This window comes from Sphaerodactylus townsendi, linkage group LG05 (assembly GCF_021028975.2).
Source record: "Sphaerodactylus townsendi isolate TG3544 linkage group LG05, MPM_Stown_v2.3, whole genome shotgun sequence".
Lineage (NCBI taxonomy): Eukaryota > Metazoa > Chordata > Lepidosauria > Squamata > Sphaerodactylidae > Sphaerodactylus > Sphaerodactylus townsendi.
Window position 1 is genome coordinate 134,875,666 of NC_059429.1, and position 16,805 is coordinate 134,892,470.

Consider the following 16,805-nt stretch of genomic DNA (forward strand, 5'->3'; position numbering starts at 1 on the left):
CTTGCTTCTGAGTAAACCCTCCTAGGGTCGTGATTCACCCGTTGGAATAGTTGCACGGTTGCTTCAAAGCAAAGCCACCGACTGCCACCAAGCATACTCCCAAGTTACACGCCTCAGAGCCAACCGGTCTTTCTAAACTAAAACCTCAGTATTCAGGTTAAATTGCCATGTTGGCACTTTGCAATAAATAAGTGGGTTTGGGGTTGCGGTTTGGGCACTCAGTCTCGAAAAGGTTTGCCATCACTGCTTTAGTTTAATAATTTCCCTGAAATAATTGCACTATTATCACATGATGAGCTCTGTGCACGCGTGCCCACAGAGAGGGCTCTGAGTGCCACCTCTGGCACCCGTGCCATAGGTTCGCCACCACTGGCCTACAGATTGCCGTCCACGCTCCTCCAGGGTCCTTCCGGACTCACCAGGGGATCAGCTTGCCACATCTCCTGCGGGGGCTCCGGCTGACCAAGAATCCCACGGCCGGGTCCGTCACTGCGTCCCAGGCTCGCCCCACGAAGAGGATCAGGGACGCGTGGAAAGGCTCCAGCTACGTGGAGACAAACGCTCAGCTCAGAGCGCGGAAAGAGCATCTTTGAGTGGCTGAGGGCAGGGATCCTCCCCTCTCACACGCTCGGCCCCACCCACAAAGAAAGCCACCGGGAATCTGCCCTTTCCTCAATCTTGGCTCACCTGCGCCACGTCGAGCAGGAAGATCTGGAGGAAAAATCCGAGCGCGTTGCCCGTGATCTGGTACGGGGCGCCCCCGATGGCATAGCAGAGCTTCCGTTGCAGGGGCAAAGGAGATCTCACCTGGAGAGGAGAGGCTGAGAAGAGCTGCCCAAAGGCCCCGCCCCAAGAACTTGAACCAGGGGCCCCCATCTTCCCTGGCTTCTGATTGGCTGTGCAGATCAAACAGCATCCAGGTGGATAACACCTTTCGGGGGGATATGATTGAAGTCTATACAATTATGCATGGTCTTGGATCTTGAATCAATGAACAAACTCTATATTAATGTATGGTCGAAGGCTTTCATGGCTGGATTCAACTGGTTGCGGTGGGTTTTCCGGGCTGTGTGGCCGTGGTCTGGTGGATCTTATTCCTAATGTTTCACCTGCTTCTGTGGCTGGCCTCTTCAGAGGTGTATCACAGGCAGAAGTCTGTTATACACTGTGAAGATTCCGGCCACAGATGCAGGAGAGGGGAGGAGTTTGGAGAGGAGTTTGGAGAGGAGACGTCTGAGTGGGGATATGATTGAAGTCTATAAAATTATGCATGGGGTAGAAAATGTGGACAGAGAGAAATTTTCTCTCTCTTTCTCACAATACTAGAACCAGGGGCACACATTGAAAATGCTGGGGGGAAGAATTGGGACTAATAAAAGGAAACACTTCTTCACGCAACGTGTGATGGGTGTTTGGAATATGCTGCCACAGGAGGTGGTGATGGCCACTAACCTTTATAGCTTTAAAAGGGGCTTGGACAGATTTATGGAGGAGAAGTCGATCTATGGCTCCCAATCTTGATCCTCTTTGATCTGAGATTGCAAATGCCTTAACAGACCAGGCGCTCAGGAGCAGCAGCAGCAGAAGGCCATTGCTTTCACATCCTGCAGGTGAGCTCCCAAAGGCACCTGGTGGGCCACTGCGAGTAGCAGAGTGCTGGACTAGATGGACTCTGGTCTGATCCAGCTGGTTAGTTCTTATGTTCTTATGTTCGGGCATTACAGAAAGTATTGTCAAAGGCTTCCACGGCTGGAATCACTGGGGTGTTGTGGGGTTTCCAGGCTGTATGGCCGTGTTCCAGTAGCCTTTTCTCCTGATGTTTTGCCTGCATCTGTGGCTGGCATCTTCAGAGGATCTGATGGTAGTAAAGCAAGTAGAGTATATATATCTGTGGAATGTCCAGGGTGGGAGAAAGAACCATTTGCATTGCTTAACAAGTGTAAAGGGGTGCAATTACCAAGTGCGATGTAAGAACATAAGAAGAACATAAGAACATAAGAACAAGCCAGCTGGATCAGACCAGAGTCCATCTAGTCCAGCTCTCTGCTACTCGCAGTGGCCCACCAGGTGCCTTTGGGAGCTCACCTGCAGGATGTGAACACAATGGCCTTCTGCGGCTGCTGCTCCCGAGCACCTGGACTGTTAAGGCATTTGCAATCTCAGATCAAAGAGGATCAAGATTGGTAGCCATAACACAAGATTTGCATGTGTTGAGTGGAATCCACTACCATTCAGATGCCCTCACTAATTGACTATGCAACTTCATTGTTACTCACATATGCTAAAATGGGTGGATCCTCTGAAGGTGCCAACCACAGATGTAGGCGAAACATCAGGAGAAAATGCTACTGGAACACGGCCATACAGCCCGGAAGCCACACAACACTCCATTACAGAAAGTGTTTAGGAGAACTTCGCACAGCTCTCTTCCCCGAAACGAGTTCAACCCGTTATATTCATCCCAGGTTTTTCCAAAATTGCTAAACCAGCGATCTTTTCCTTCCAGCCCTAGTTGAATATGATTCCTGTCTGTTGAGCAAACGCCAGGAAGGCAGGAAAAGCTTAATCGTTGGGGGCAGGAAGCCGGTGGCTTTATCTCTGTCTATCGCCGACATTGGGGCGCCTCGGATCCGAAATTACTCTTTTTCACATTCTTTGGGGAAAATGGGAGGGTGGGGAATTACAGCCCATTTCCAGACTACAGAGATGAGTTCTCTGAGTTCGGAGGGTGGACTCTATGGCCCCCTTCTGCCCCATTGAGGTCCCTGCTCTCCCCAAACTCCATCCCCAAATCTCTGGGAATTTCGCAACCAGGATCTGGCAAACCCACCAGTGGTGGGATCCAAAATTTTTAGTAACAGGTTCCCATGGTGGTGGGATTCAATCAGTGGCGTAGCGCCAATGGGGCTGGGTGGGGCACGACGGGGGCGTGGCCAGGCATTCCGGGGGCGGGGCGTTAATAATTTCTCTGTTACTGTAAAAAACTCTTACTGTAAAAAAAAGTTCCTAATTTCCAGCTGGTATCTTTCTGTCCATAATTTAAACTCATTATAGCAAGTCCTATCGTCTACTGCCAACAGAAACAACGACTTCTCCTCTAATTGACTCCCTGTCAAATACTTAATACTTTCAAATACTTAATTTTGTTTCTAGAAATCAAAAGAAGGATCCTTTCCTTAAACAAGGAACTTCACCATGTTTCTAAAACATGTTTTGAAAACAGCCCAACAACAGGGAGAATGATCCCGTTTTCTACCTTCGCTAACCAGCCACATAGGAAACAACAGGACTTGATGATTTTTGGACCTAATGGGATTTCTAACGGAAAAGCAGACCCAATTAGTCACCCCCTCTCGGCACACACAAATAATTAGTAACTCCCTCTCGGGAACTGGTGAGAACCTGCTGGATCCCACCTCTGAAACCCACCCCTGGGGGGCACCTGGCCATCTCATCTCGACTTTTGCCCGCCCATCTCTTCCAACCCTCTCCTTCTCCTTCCATTCTGCTGCTTTCATCACAGTTTTTAAAGACGGCTTCCACTACTGCGTTGCTTTCTTATATTTTCAGTTTTTAGATGATTTGCTTTAAGGTAATTTGCTTTTTAAAGATAATGTTTGCTTTTAGGTAATTTGAAGAATGGGGATTGCTGCTTTTCTCTGTTGGGGGGGGGGGTCCTTCCCCCTAAACTTTTTAACTGGCGTGTTTTGGGCTGGTTTTTTTTGTCACTAACTGAGAGAAGGACCCCAAAATACCAAGGAAGCTTTCCTTGACATAAGGTGATCAAAGGGGGGGGGTGGGGAAAATGGAAAAGGGTAGCAAATGGGAAGAAGAAGAAGAAGAAGAAGAAGAAGAAGAAGAAGAAGAAGAAGAAGAAGAAGAAGAAGAAGAAGAAGAAGAAGAAGAAGAAGAAGAGGAGGAGGAGGAGGAGGAGGAGGAGGAGGAGGAGGAGGAGGAGGAGAAGGAGAAGAAGGGAGGAGGAGGAAGAGGAGAAGAAGGAGGAGAAGGAGAAGGAGGAGGAGAAGGGAGGAGGAAGAGAAGGAGGAGGAGGAGGAGGAGGAGGAGAAGAAGGGAGGAGGAGGGGAAGGAGAAGGAGGAGGAGGAGGAGGTGAAGGAGAAGAAGGAGAAGAAGAAGGAGGAGGAGAAGAAGAAGAAGGAGAAGAAGGAGAAGAAGAAGAAGAAGAAGAAGGGAGGAGAAGGAGAAGAAGGAGAAGGAGGAGGAGGAGGAGGAGGAGGAGAAGAATGATGTATATTCCACCTTTCTCTCCTGTAAGGAAATTCAAGGTGGCTTACAATCTCCTTTCCCTTCCTCTCCCCACAACAGACACACCTTGTGAGTAGGCGGGGCTGAGAGAGTTCTGAAAAGCTGTTCTGCAGATGAGAATCCACCTGCTCTCAACGACGACACCGGGCTGGCTCCAGATGATTATGCCCAACTGGGGCCACAAGGAGTTAATCAGCAAACCGCACATGGAATTAACCAGCAAAATGTGGAGAGGAAACACTTATGAACACAAGTATTTACCTTCTACTGAGCCCCATGGTCTACCCAGAAAATTCAAAGGGCTGCAGAAATCATACATACTATGCCATATTGTATGATACAATCTGGCGAATTGGGTCTGATTCCCTTCTTCTCCTGCTGCGTGACCTTGTGCCAATCACAGTTCTCTCGGAACTCTTTCAGCGCCTGGTAAATGGCAGGCCATGGCAAACCACCTTTCAATGTGTCGGGCCTTGACAATGCTATTGAGTCACACAAACACACGCGCCTTGGGAGATTCATCGCCCTCCCTCTATGGGTATCTGCTGCCATTGGGGAGAAAGGCGGGGGCATGAACACCAATCAATAAATAAATGTCAGGTTTATCACAGGAAAAAAAAGAATACTGGAATGAGTGGAATCGCAGGTCCCAGCTGGGGCTGCTTTGAACCACTTTGAAAAAATATTTTGTGCTTTAAGAAGGTCAGATTAGATCAGTGGTCCATCTAGTCCAGCATCCTGTCTCACATAGTGGCCAACCAGTTCCTCTGGAGATCTAGCCACAGGGCAGCAAGGCTGAGGCCTTCATAAGGACCTCAGAAGAACCCCACTGAATTAGACTAGAGGTCCATCTAGTCCAGCATCCCTTCTCACACAGTGGCCAGCCAGTTACTCTGGAGGTCCAACCACGGGGCGTAGAGGACAAGGCCTTCATAAGAACCTCAGAAGAGCCCTGCTGGATCAGACCCGTGAGGGTCCATCTAATCCAGCATTTGGTCTCACCCAGTGGCCAGCTGCCCTGGATAGCCAAGAACAGGGCACAGAGACCAAGGCCTTCCCTGATGCTGCCTCCTGGCCGTAGAATCCAGAGGTTGACTGCCACTGAACGTGGAGGTTTGTGCTTTAACAGTGTGCCTTTGAACTGCAAGCCACCTCCAACCTGAAGAGGGGACATAAAATGCCCTAAACAAATTTGCACCTATTGCATGAAAAGATCCCTGTCCAAATGCAAAACCCCAGAGACAACGAATCAGCTTCATTGCCGTCGAAGACCAGAAGTTACGAAGTACAGAGTATAAAACCACAATTTACAATTTCCAAATAAAATTTGAAGAAGAAGAAGAAGAAGAAGAAGAAGAGGAGGAGGAGGAGGAGGAGGAGGAGGAGGAGGTTGGATTTATATCCCCCCTTTCTCTCCTGCAGGAGACTCAAAGGGGCTGACAATCTCCTTTCCCTTCTTTCCCCCTCACAACAAACACAGTTCGCCATCACTGCACTGCTGCTCCACTGCTGAGAAGATTATTAGAACTGCGAACGTTTTTACAAATGCAGAAGGTTAAAACCGAAAGATCAAATAGGTCTCAACACCGATCGCACAAGTGATGCACAAAACCGAAATATAAAATTGATAATCCAAATGGCCGACCACTTACTTGTGTTTAAATTACCCTGTTTACATCTACGTCTTTTAACTATATAGGCGCCGAACTTCGCCACCACTCTTGTGATGTTCAGATTGTCGTCTTCTGGAAGCCTTTTCATACAGCTTTCCTCAGAACCAGATAAAGTCGCTGTTGGGAGAGAGCTAAACATCTTTGCCCTCCTCACCTTATGCAGGGGACGCCATAGAAAAATACGTGGCAGGGAACCCCAGAGGCAAGGACTCAGAGGTGGGATCCAGCAGGTTCTCACCAGTTCCCGAGAGTGGGTTACTAGTTATTTGTGTGTGCCGAGAGGGGGTGACTAACTGGGTCCGCTTTTCCGCCTCCACGCCCTCGCCTCCGCGAGAGGCATCCTGCCTTTGAACGTGAAGGTTCCATATAGCAATTGCGAGGTTCCACCGGGCCTTTGGAGAGACCGGCCGCTGAGGGTGCCCCTGTCCCCTCCTCTTTACCCCCATGGGCCCTAATACCATCAGGACCCATTATTTCGTATTAGGAGGGTTTCGTAAGGGCGCAGTCGATGTTTTAAGATATGACTGTTTTAATTATATGTATGTTTTTAGCTGATGTTTTATCTGTACACCGCCCTGAGCCCTTCGGGGATAGGGCGGTATACTAAATTTAATAAATGATGATGATGATGATGATGATGATGATGATGATGATGATGATGATGATGATGATGATGATGATGATGATGATACTCCCTGAACTGGGTGAATCCCTTTCAGGTACTGCAATTCATGGATTCTCAGCCTTCCGTACCTTTTATCTCACCAGTCTCTATCAAAGAACCTGTGTGTTTCACCACTGCTGTGCTCAGATTTGTGAGTTGGGACATTTTCTAGAATGGGATGATGATTTAGAAATGACCTGGTGCAAAAATAATAATTTGGGGGGTCGTGGTGGGGTGGCTGCCCATGGGGGGGCATCCGACTCAGGTTTTGCCCAGGGCTCAGGTTTGCCTAGGTACACCTCTGTCGAGGGGGGCGCTGGTGAGGGAACCTGTTACTACAATTTTTGGATCCCACCACTGCAAGGACTCCCGTCTCTGGGGTGGTGTGTGGTTTCCGGGCTGCATGGCCGTGTTCTAGCAGCATTCTCTCCTGACGTTTCGCCTGCATCTGTGGCTGGCATCTTCAGAGGATCTGATGCCAGCCACAGATGCAGGCGAAACGTCAGGAGAGAATGCTGCTAGAACACGGCCATGCAGCCCGGAAACCACACACCACCCCAGTGATTCCGGCCGTGAAAGCCTTCGACAATACTCCCCTCTCTGCCAGCCAGCCTGGCTCTGAGGCCCAGCACTCCGCCAGACTGAGTTTTGGGGCGGACGCCAGGCGCCCAAGACAGCCGCCAGCTTCTCTGCAAACTCAGCCTCTTGTAAACGCTACCTAGGACAGCAGGCACGCTCTCAGAGGTTTCTACCACACCTGCAGCGGGCGACCAGGAGCAGATGCATGCTGGCCTTCTTTCCACCCCCCACCCCTCTTGTTTATTTATTTACCTGGAGGGGCTGAAGATCCTTCCCAGGATCAGCTGCTTCCAGGCTTAACCCTGTCGGTGCCGCGTCGCCCTGGCCTCCTTCCTGTGGCATGGCTAAGGATCAGGGTGTTCCCGCTCCCCTTGCAGGCGGGCAGGCGGGCAGGCACAACGGCAAGAGGCAGGAAGCCAGCCAGCAGACCATTGGCCGGGCTCGCCTGCTGCTAACCATGCCCCTTCCTTCTGTGTCGCAAAAGGGGCAGCCCTGAAAACTGACACCACCGGAGTCCTCCCCAGCAAGGGGTGGGATCTGCAGAGAGGCAGCCCTGCCAAGAATCCCTGGCCTGGGGCTGCTCGGGCAAGTCGGAAAGGCGCTCGGGGGCGCGCGGAAATTGACCGGCAGCAGGAGCCACGTGGGGCCCAAAGGAAAGGGACCACTAGAGCATTGTTTTCAACCCCCAGCAGTGACTCTGCGCATCATGTGCAGGAGCCCTTCTCTCTCTTACTCCCTCCCTTCCACCCCTTTCTTTCTTTCCTTCTTTCCTTCCTTTCTCTCCCTCTCTCCCTTCTTTCTTTCTTACTCTTTCTTTCTTACTCTTTCTTTCTTACTCTTTCTTTCTTTCTTTCTTTCTTTCTTTCTTCTTTCTTTGCCTGCCTGTTCTTTCTTTCTTTCCCTTTCTTTCCCTTTCTTTCCCTTTCTTTCTTTCTTTCTTTCTTTCCCTCCCTCCACTATTTTTTCCCTCCCTCCATTATTTTCTTTCTTTCCCTCCCTCCCAGCCCTCTTCTTTCTTTCCATCCATCCCTCCTTTCTTTGCCTCTCTCCCTTCTTTCTTTCTTTCTTTCTTTCTTTCTTTCTTTCTTTCTTTCTTTCTTTCTTTCTTTCTTTCTTTCTTTCTTTCTTTCTTTCTTTCTTCTTTCTTTCTTACTCTCCTTTTTTCCTGCCTGTTCTTTCTTTCTTTTCCTTTCTTTCCCTTTCTTTCTTTCTTTCTTTCTTTCCCTCCCGCCACTATTTTCTTTCCCTCCCTCCATTATTTTCTTTCTTTCCATCCATCCCGCCTTTCTTTGCCTCTCTCCCTTCTTTCTTTCTTTCTTACTCTCCTTTCTTTGCCTGCCTGTTCTTTCTTCCCCTTTCTTTCCCTTTCTTTCTTTCTTTCCCTCCCTCCATTATTTTTTCTTTCCCTCCCTCCTAGCTCTCTTCTTTCTTTCCATTCATCCCTCCTTTCTTTGCCTCTCTCCCTTCTTTTTTCTTTCTTTCTTTCTTTCTTTCTTTCTTTCTTTCTCTCCTTTCTTTGCTTGCCTGTTCCTTCTTTCTTTCCCTTTCTTTCTTTCTTTCTTTCTTTCTTTCCTTCCTTCCTTCTTTCTTGCTCTATTGCTTACACGTAGGTATCAATGTCAAATGTCCATAGTAAGAATACAACAATTTACCTTACATTATCAACAGTATTGCCAGATTGTGTGAATGCAATGAAACGCTGGTTTCACCAGGGCAATTGCAAACATTTAGTGCAGGGGCCTCAGCCCAGGATACTCAGCCCAGGATACTTTTACAAATCCAGGACTACTGGTGAAACCCAGCCCCAAAGGGATTGATGATCAAAATCCCTTTAGATATGTTTAAGAGCACTGGAGGGAGTACAGAACAATGGCGTACTGGCTGGGTGGGAGGGCAGACATCTTTGGAAACCATAGAGATTCAGAGCAAGTGCCGGATCGTCTCCTTAGTGCAGTGATGGCAAACCTATGGCACGGGTGCCAGAGGTGGCACTCAGAGCCCTCTCTGTGGGCACACGCAAACAGAGTCGCCCCCCCCACACACACACATCTAGGCTGGCCTGGGCCGCTGGGCTCTATTAGCATTAAACCTAAGACCTAGTTTTGGGGAAGCAGTGTAGGTAACCTTGTTAAGCGCTGTTAAACCCAACTGATTTTCATGCGAAGAACTAAAGCGTGATCCTTTACCTGGGAGTAAGCTCGGTTGCTGGCAATGGGGCTTGCTACTGAGTAAACTCTCCTAGGGTCATGATTCACCTGTTGGAAGAGTTGCACGGTTGCTTCGAAGCAAAGCCACCCACTACCACCAAGCTTACACCTGAGTAACGCATGCCTCGGAGCCAACCGTTTTTTCTAAACTAAAACCTCAGTATTCAGGTTAAATGGCCGTGTTGGCACTTTGCGATAAATAAGTGGGTTTTGGGTTGCAATCTGAGCACTCGATCTCGAAAAGGTTCGCCATCACTGCCTTAGTGCAATGTTGGCACTTCAAGGTTGCCCCAAAAGTGACATCATTGCACTGTGATGAAGGTCACCCCCTCCCCTTTCTTTTTTCCCCAAATAAATTTACTTCCAACCAAAGATCACTGACATATGCATCAATGATCAAGCTGTTAAACATAAATATATGGCCATTTAACAATCCTTACTAAATATAGGAAGAAGAAGAAACGTTTGGATTTATATCCCACCTTTCTTGCTGCCTTTAAGGAGATTCAAGGTGGCCTACAATCTCTTCTCTTTTCCCCACAACAGACACCTTGTGAGGTATGCGGGGTTGAGAGAGTTCTGTGACTAGCCCAAGGTCACCCAGCAGGAATGGAGTGCACAAGCACATCTGGTTCACCAGCTAGGCCTCTGCCACTCAGGTGGAGGAGTGGGGAATCCAACCCGGTTCTCCAGATTAGAATCCACCTGCTCTTAACCACTTCACCACGCTGGCTCTCTTTGCTGGTCTACCTCCACCTGCCAACCAGGTGAGCATTGGCGGACATCAGCAATAATTAGCGGGAGTTTGCCCAACATTAATGGGCGCATGTTAAGCCCAAACTCTATGCCTTGCAGAGAGGGAGCCTTTGGAATCCTGACACAGGTTGGTGGGCGCAGCCACAAAACGGTTGTAATAAAATGGCTGCCGAAGGAGGCGGAGCCAGAGACACAATGGCTGCGACAACTCATCCTCCATTACAGAGGGAAGATTCTCGTAGTGTGATAATAGCTGCTGGCAAAGCAACTGTTTTTTTTTTTAATCTGCACAGCCAGTGGTGGGATCCAAAAATTTTTGTAACAGGTTCCCATGGTGGTGGGATTCAAACTGTGGCGTAGGGCCAATGAGGCTGGGCGGGGCACGACGGGGGCGTGGCCAGGCATTCCGGGGGCGGGGCATTCCTGGACGGGGCTGTGGCAAGGACGCAGCCGCTGCGCCGGTCCTTGGGTGGGAAACGAATGCACGCAGGCGCAGGCTGCCACGCACGCCGGTGCACCTCCTGCTAGACTGCTTCAAGTTCTGCGCGCTACTGCTGAGAGGAGGGGCGTAACTCAGGCAAAAATCACGTGGCAAAATCACCCATTAGTAACCCCCTCTCGGAACGCACAAATAACTAGTAACCTACTCTTGGGAACCTGTGAGAACCTGCTGGATCCCACCTCGGTGCACATCCCATCAAGTCTCCAGCGGCCAGTCAGAAGCTTTGTTGGGCAAAAACTTCACCTGGCTCCGCCCACTTTCCAAAAACATTTGGTGGGCACTACAATAGGGGTTGGCGGGTGCAATGACACAAACAGGCACCGTGTTGGGGAACCTCTGACCTGAACAACCCAGCATAAGGCCACTTTCCTGAATTTCCTTTTTGCTTCACGATCTGCAAAGATGCCATTTCTACTTTGGGAAAAAAACGCTTTCCCTCCTTTCCTCACTCACTCCGCCCCATCGAGGGTTAATCTGAATTTTTCCAAAAATGCCATTTCGCAAGGTCTCTCGATAATTATAGTGCTGGGGAGTTGAGTCAGCCGGCTTTTGTCTTTCCTGCCTTTCCGCCGCCAGTTCCTTTCTGAATGACAAACGGGGGCTCCTACGCCTCAGCTCCGCTTCCAAGATACTTCCACCCACGTGCAGAGAAGAGCTGGCTTCCACTCCAGATTGGAGGGCAAATTAATTTTGGAAGGAGCCCCCCCCCCCAATTAAATCCTCCTCCTCCTTCTCCTCCTCCTCCTCCTGGTGCTGCTGCTTCTTCTTCTTGTTGTTGTTCTTCTTCTTGTTCTTCTTCTTCTTGTTCTCCTTCTCCTCCTCCTTCTTCGTCTTCGTCTTCATCTTCTCCTCCTCCTCCTCCTTCTTGTTGTTGTTGTTCTCCTCCTTCTCCTCCTCCTCCTCCTCCTCCTTCTTCTGGGTTCTGGCAGTGGGGGAAAGGGTTAATTTCTTCCACACACATTTCTTCAGAAAGGTTCCCACAGTAGCTTGAAGCCAAACTACGGGAGAAAGACAGACCTGTATTGTACCTGTCTTTTTTATCTCCTGGGAAAAAGACAGGCAGAGTATAAATGTATTTTTTCTCTCCACTATGGTCTGAAACGTAGTTTTCATTTTGTGGGTTCATTCAGCCCAGGGCCACAGAATTCTCTCCTTCCCCCACCCCCAATGCCCTAGCCCCAATCCACATTTCCCCTGCAACTCAAAGCAGGACGGATCCCAAATGTGTAGTTCCTGCCACAAAACACCAGCATTACACATAGCCTGGTCCTTACGTTTTGATTGCCTGGCTGTGAAGAACAATAAAGTACGTATTGAAGTTGTTCTAAATCTCCTGTGTTTGCTGCTCCCAAAGATCTGGAATTTGGCAGTGCGGTCTCCGGAACTCCTCACCACTTGAAGAAGCGGTGCATCCCATAAAACGTGGCTGTTCATCACAGAAGCAACTGGGTGACCTTGGGCCAGTCACAGTTCTCTCAGGACTCTCTCAGCCCCACCTACTACACAAGGGGTCTGTTGGGGGGAGAGGAAGGGCAAGGAGCTTTTAAGTCATCTTGAGTCTCCTTACAAGAGAGAAAGGTGGGATATAAATCCAAAACTCTTCGTCCAAAAACTCTATATGGTGTCCCAGAGGGAAAGAGGTTGGTCAAAGGACTGGGGGAATTCCCCCTTGCTCGTGAGAGCCCCACAGCATCCTTTATATATGAAATCCCCAAATGTGCCAGCCCCCCCACCCCCCACCCCCGGCACCTTTTCGAGAATCCCTGGCTTTGGTGCTGCAGTGCCACCCACTGGCAGAGACAGAGGACTGCCTGCAATTGCCCTAAAACAGTGGTGGCGAACCTGTGGCACGGGTGCCAGAGGTGGCACTCAGAGCCCTCTCTGTGGGCACACACAAAGTCCCCCCTCCCGGCCACATATCTAGGCTGGCCTGGGCAGCTGTGCTTGATTATTAGCATTAAACCTAAGACATAGTTTTGGGGAGGCAGTGTAGGTAACCCTATTAAGGGCTGTTAAACCACACTGATTTTCATGCAAAGAACTAAAGCGCGATCCTTTACCTGGGAGTAAACTTGGTTGCTGGCAATGGGGCTTACTTCTGAGTAAACCCTCCGAGGGTTGTGATTCACTTGTTGGAAGAGTTGCATGGTTGCTTCAAAGCAAAGCCACCGACTACCACCAAGCTTACTCCTGAGTAACGCATGCCTCGGAGCCAACCGTTTTCCCTAAACGAAAACCTCAGTATTCAGGTTAAATTGCCGTGTTGGCACTTTGCCATAAATAAGTGGGTTTTGGGTTGCAATCTGGGCACACAGTCTCGAAAAGGTTCGCCATCACTGCCCTAAAAGAAATAAGTAGCTGTCCATTGGGACTGGGGAAGTTCAAAGCACAAATCCTGAGCAGAGTTACTCCTGTCTAAACCCACTGGGCTGAAACCGGAGTTGCTCTGTGTAGGGTTCAAACAGGGGCGTAACAAGGCAGCCCTGGACAAACTGTAGCCCTGGGCAAAACCTGAGTTGGATGCCCCCCCCATGGACGGCCACTCCACCACGACAAAAAATTTTTTGCACCAGGACATTGGTGCCTGCTGCGGGTGCATTTTTAGACATATCAGCACCAAGAGTTCAGGGTATCATCTGGAAACTGTCCTTATGGTACCCCCCAAGTTTGGTGAAGTTTGGTTTAGGGGGTCCAAAGTTATGGACCCTCAAAGGGGGTGCTCCATCCCCCATTCTTTAACTAAAGAATTTAAGGCTACGCTTTGAGGGTCCGCAACTTTGGAACCCCAGATAAACTGCACCAAACTTGGGGGGTGCCATCATCTCCAGATGATACCCTGAAATTTTGGTGCCAATACATCCAAAAATGCACCCCCTGCAGGAACATCCTAGAAATTTGCCCAAGAATCTTTGTTCTGCATTGAGTTTTCTGCATTGCTGTCAATGGGGGTTGCACATTTCTGAAGGCACAGTCTCAAAACTTTCATGGTCTCATCAGGAGACTTCCCTAATGATACCCCCCAGGTTTGGTGCAGTTTGGTTCAGGGGGGCCAAAGTTATGGACCCTCAAAACTGTAGACCCTATCTCTGATTAGCTCCCATTGGAAACAATGGAGGATAGGGGCACCCCCTTTGGGAGTCCATAACTTTGGACTCCTTGAACCAAACCTCACCAAACTTGGGGGGTAGCATAAGGACAGTCTCCTGATGTTACACTGAAAATTTGGTGCCACTAGTCTAAAAACCGCGCCCCCTGCAGGCCAAAAATGGAAAACCACTAAAATACCCAAAAACGAACCCCGCATTTTGATGCCCCCCCCACAAGGTGATGCCCTGGGCAGCTGCCCACCTTGCCCAATGGGCATTACGCCCCTGGGTTCAAAAAGGATGCAGACAGAACGGAGCGGCTGCAGAGGAGAGCGACGAGGAGACCGAGCCCTACGAAGAAAAGCTGAGTGTCTTGGGAATGTCCAGTCTGGAGAAGAGCAGATTCAGGGGGGACATGAAGTTTTGGAAGGGATGTCACTTAGAGAAGGGGAGCAGATAAGGCTGCAGTAAAGGGCATAAATAAAATGTGGGCCAGGAAAGCAGATGATCTGCCAACTTGAGATGCAGCTGGCCTGCCTGCAGTTCAACAGGTGAAGCCCAAAGGTTTCCTGAAATTGACCTCCCCGATTCAGAAGAAAAGAAGAAGAAGAAGAAGAGTTTGGATTTATATCCCCCCTTTCTCTCCAGTAGGAGACTCAAAGGGGCTGACAATCTCCTTGCCCTTCCCCCCTCACGACAAACACCCTGTGAGGTGGGAGGGGCTGAGAGAGCTCCGAGAAGCTGTGACTAGCCCAAGGTCACCCAGCTGGCGTGTGTGGGAGGGCACAGGCCAATCTGAATTCCCCAGATAAGCCTCCACAACTCAAGTGGCAGAGCTGGGAATCAAACCCGGTTCCTCCAGATCAGAGTGCACCTGTTCTTAGCCACTGCTCTTAGCCACTACGCCACTGCTACGCCACTGCAGCACATCACAGCAGCTGCCGGGACTTCTGTCACCATCCGACTGGTATTCCTCCATGATGTGGAGGAGATTCCACTGACAGGGGACCAATCGAGGGGTGTCGGCAGCCACCTGGAAGCCTGCTCCTGAAACACCTCCCATCAACGGCCAGGTGCGAGTCGGAGACCGTTTTGCATCAGTGGCGTAGGAGGTTAAGAGCTCGTGTATCTAATCTGGAGGAACCGGGTTTGATTCTCCGCTCTGCCGCCTGAGCTGTGGAGGCTCATCTGGGGAATTCAGATTAGCCTGTGCACTCCCACACACGCCAGCAGGGTGACCTTGGGCTAGTCACAGCTTCTCGGAGCTCTCTCAGCCCCACCCACCTCACAGGGTGTTTGTTGTTTGGGGGGGAGGGCAAGGAGATTGTAAGCCCCTTTGAGTCTCCTACAGGAGAGAAAGGGGGATATAAATCCAAACTCCTCCTCCTCCTCCTCTTCTTCTTCTTCTTCATTACCTTAGAAAGGGGCAGGCAACACGGGCGTCGGTTGGGATTTTTAATGCTCACACGCTAGTTGCAAGAATTTGCAGAGCCCACAGTCAACGTGGCCTGTGGATTCCTCCAGCCACGAGCAACGTCCGTTCCGGAACGCTCGCGCAAGATAACCACGGACTTGGGAGAGCAGGGTAAGTGCGGAGCCAACCTCCCCTTTCCAGAAGCACGTGCTCACATAGGCGTACCTACAACGCCCTCCTGGCTCTGCTTCCGTTCACAGAAGCCCAGGTGAAAGCCACAAGAGGCGTACAGAGGTAAGAACGGGCCTGGAGGCTGAGCCGGCAGTCACGTCACGTTAGCTCCAAAAAGGACAACTATCTCCCGCCTTCGCGTCCAAGGCTCTTGTTCCAAGTGGCCGCAAAGATTAAACACTTGACTGGGTTCTTGACTGAGCAGCAGTGGCGTAGGAGGTTAAGAGCTCGTGTATCTAATCTGGAGGAACCGGGTTTGATTCCCAGCTCTGCCGCTTGAGCTGTGGAGGCTGATCTGGGGAATTCAGATTAGCCTGGGCACTCCCACACACGCCAGCTGGGTGACCTGGGGCTAGTCACAGCTTCTCGGAGCTCTCTCAGCCCCACCCACCTCACAGGGTGTTTGTTGTGAGGGGGGAAGGGCAAGGAGATTGTCAGCCCCTTTGAGTCTCCTGCAGGAGAGAAAGGGGGGATATAAGAAGAAGAAGAAGAAGAGTTTGGATTTATATCCCCCCTTTCTCTCCAGAAGAACTTTCAAAGGAGCTTGCAATTTCCTTCCTTCCCCTCTGGCATGCCTATTAATAGTGGCGACAGCTCCAGCAAACCAACAAACTCTTCTTCTTCTTCTGACACACCCTGCCTCATTTAGTGGACAAAGATTTATTGCGTTACTGTGAGAAAAGCAGGGAAGGAAAAGAGAGCCAACACATTTGTTCCTTAAAAAGAAAAAAGAAAATTAGGCATCTTGGATCCAAAACAGCAAGATTCCAGTAGTGCCAAGCCCCGGACACCGTGACTCACGAGACCCCCAAACTTTGGTTAGGGTATGGGTGGCCAACCTTTGGTGCTCCAGATGTTCATGAACTACAATTCCCATCAGCCCCTGCCCCTGGGCTGAGGGGAATTATAGCCCATGAACATCTGGAGCGCCATAGGTTGGCCACCCCTGGGTTACGGAAATGAACTTCCTCCAACACACGGAGCTGTGGAGAAACCCCATCCATGGTGCCTAAGCAGTAGCTTTCCAGATTATCCTAAAGCAGTGATGGCGAACCTATGGCACGGGTGCCAGAGGTGGCACCCAGAGCCCTCTCTGTGGGCACACGCAAACAGAGCCCCCCCCCCCACACACATCTAGACTGGCCTGGGCGGCTGGGCTCTATTAGCATTAAACCTAAGACCTAGTTCTGGGGAAGCAGTGTAGGTAACCTTGTTAAGCACTGTTAAACCCCACTGATTTTCATGCGAAGAACTAAAGCGTGATCCTTTACCTGGGAGTAAGCTCGGTTGCTGGCAATGGGGCTTGCTTCTGAGTAAACCCTCCTAGGGTCATGATTCACCCGTTGGAAGAGTTGCACGGTTGCTTCAAAGCAAAGCCACCGACTACCACCAAGCTTACTCCCGAGTAACGCATGCCTCGGAGCCAACC

At 50.1% G+C, this 16,805-nt stretch overlaps 1 protein-coding gene across 1 annotated transcript in view; it reads right to left on the reverse strand.

Annotated features, from left to right (window-relative positions):
* The window catches only part of LOC125433437 (sodium-dependent lysophosphatidylcholine symporter 1-B-like), a 23,111-nt gene extending 15,280 nt beyond the window's left edge, over positions 1–7,831 (reverse strand). Inside the window, exons 1-3 of the mRNA XM_048497944.1 lie at positions 7,433–7,831; positions 688–807; positions 420–544 (exon numbers count right to left, since the gene is read on the reverse strand). Of these exons, the coding sequence (XP_048353901.1) occupies positions 420–544; positions 688–807; positions 7,433–7,522 (335 nt within the window). The 5' untranslated portion in view covers positions 7,523–7,831. The remainder of the gene's footprint in view (positions 1–419; positions 545–687; positions 808–7,432) is intronic.
* Positions 7,832–16,805: the final 8,974 nt, after the last annotated feature.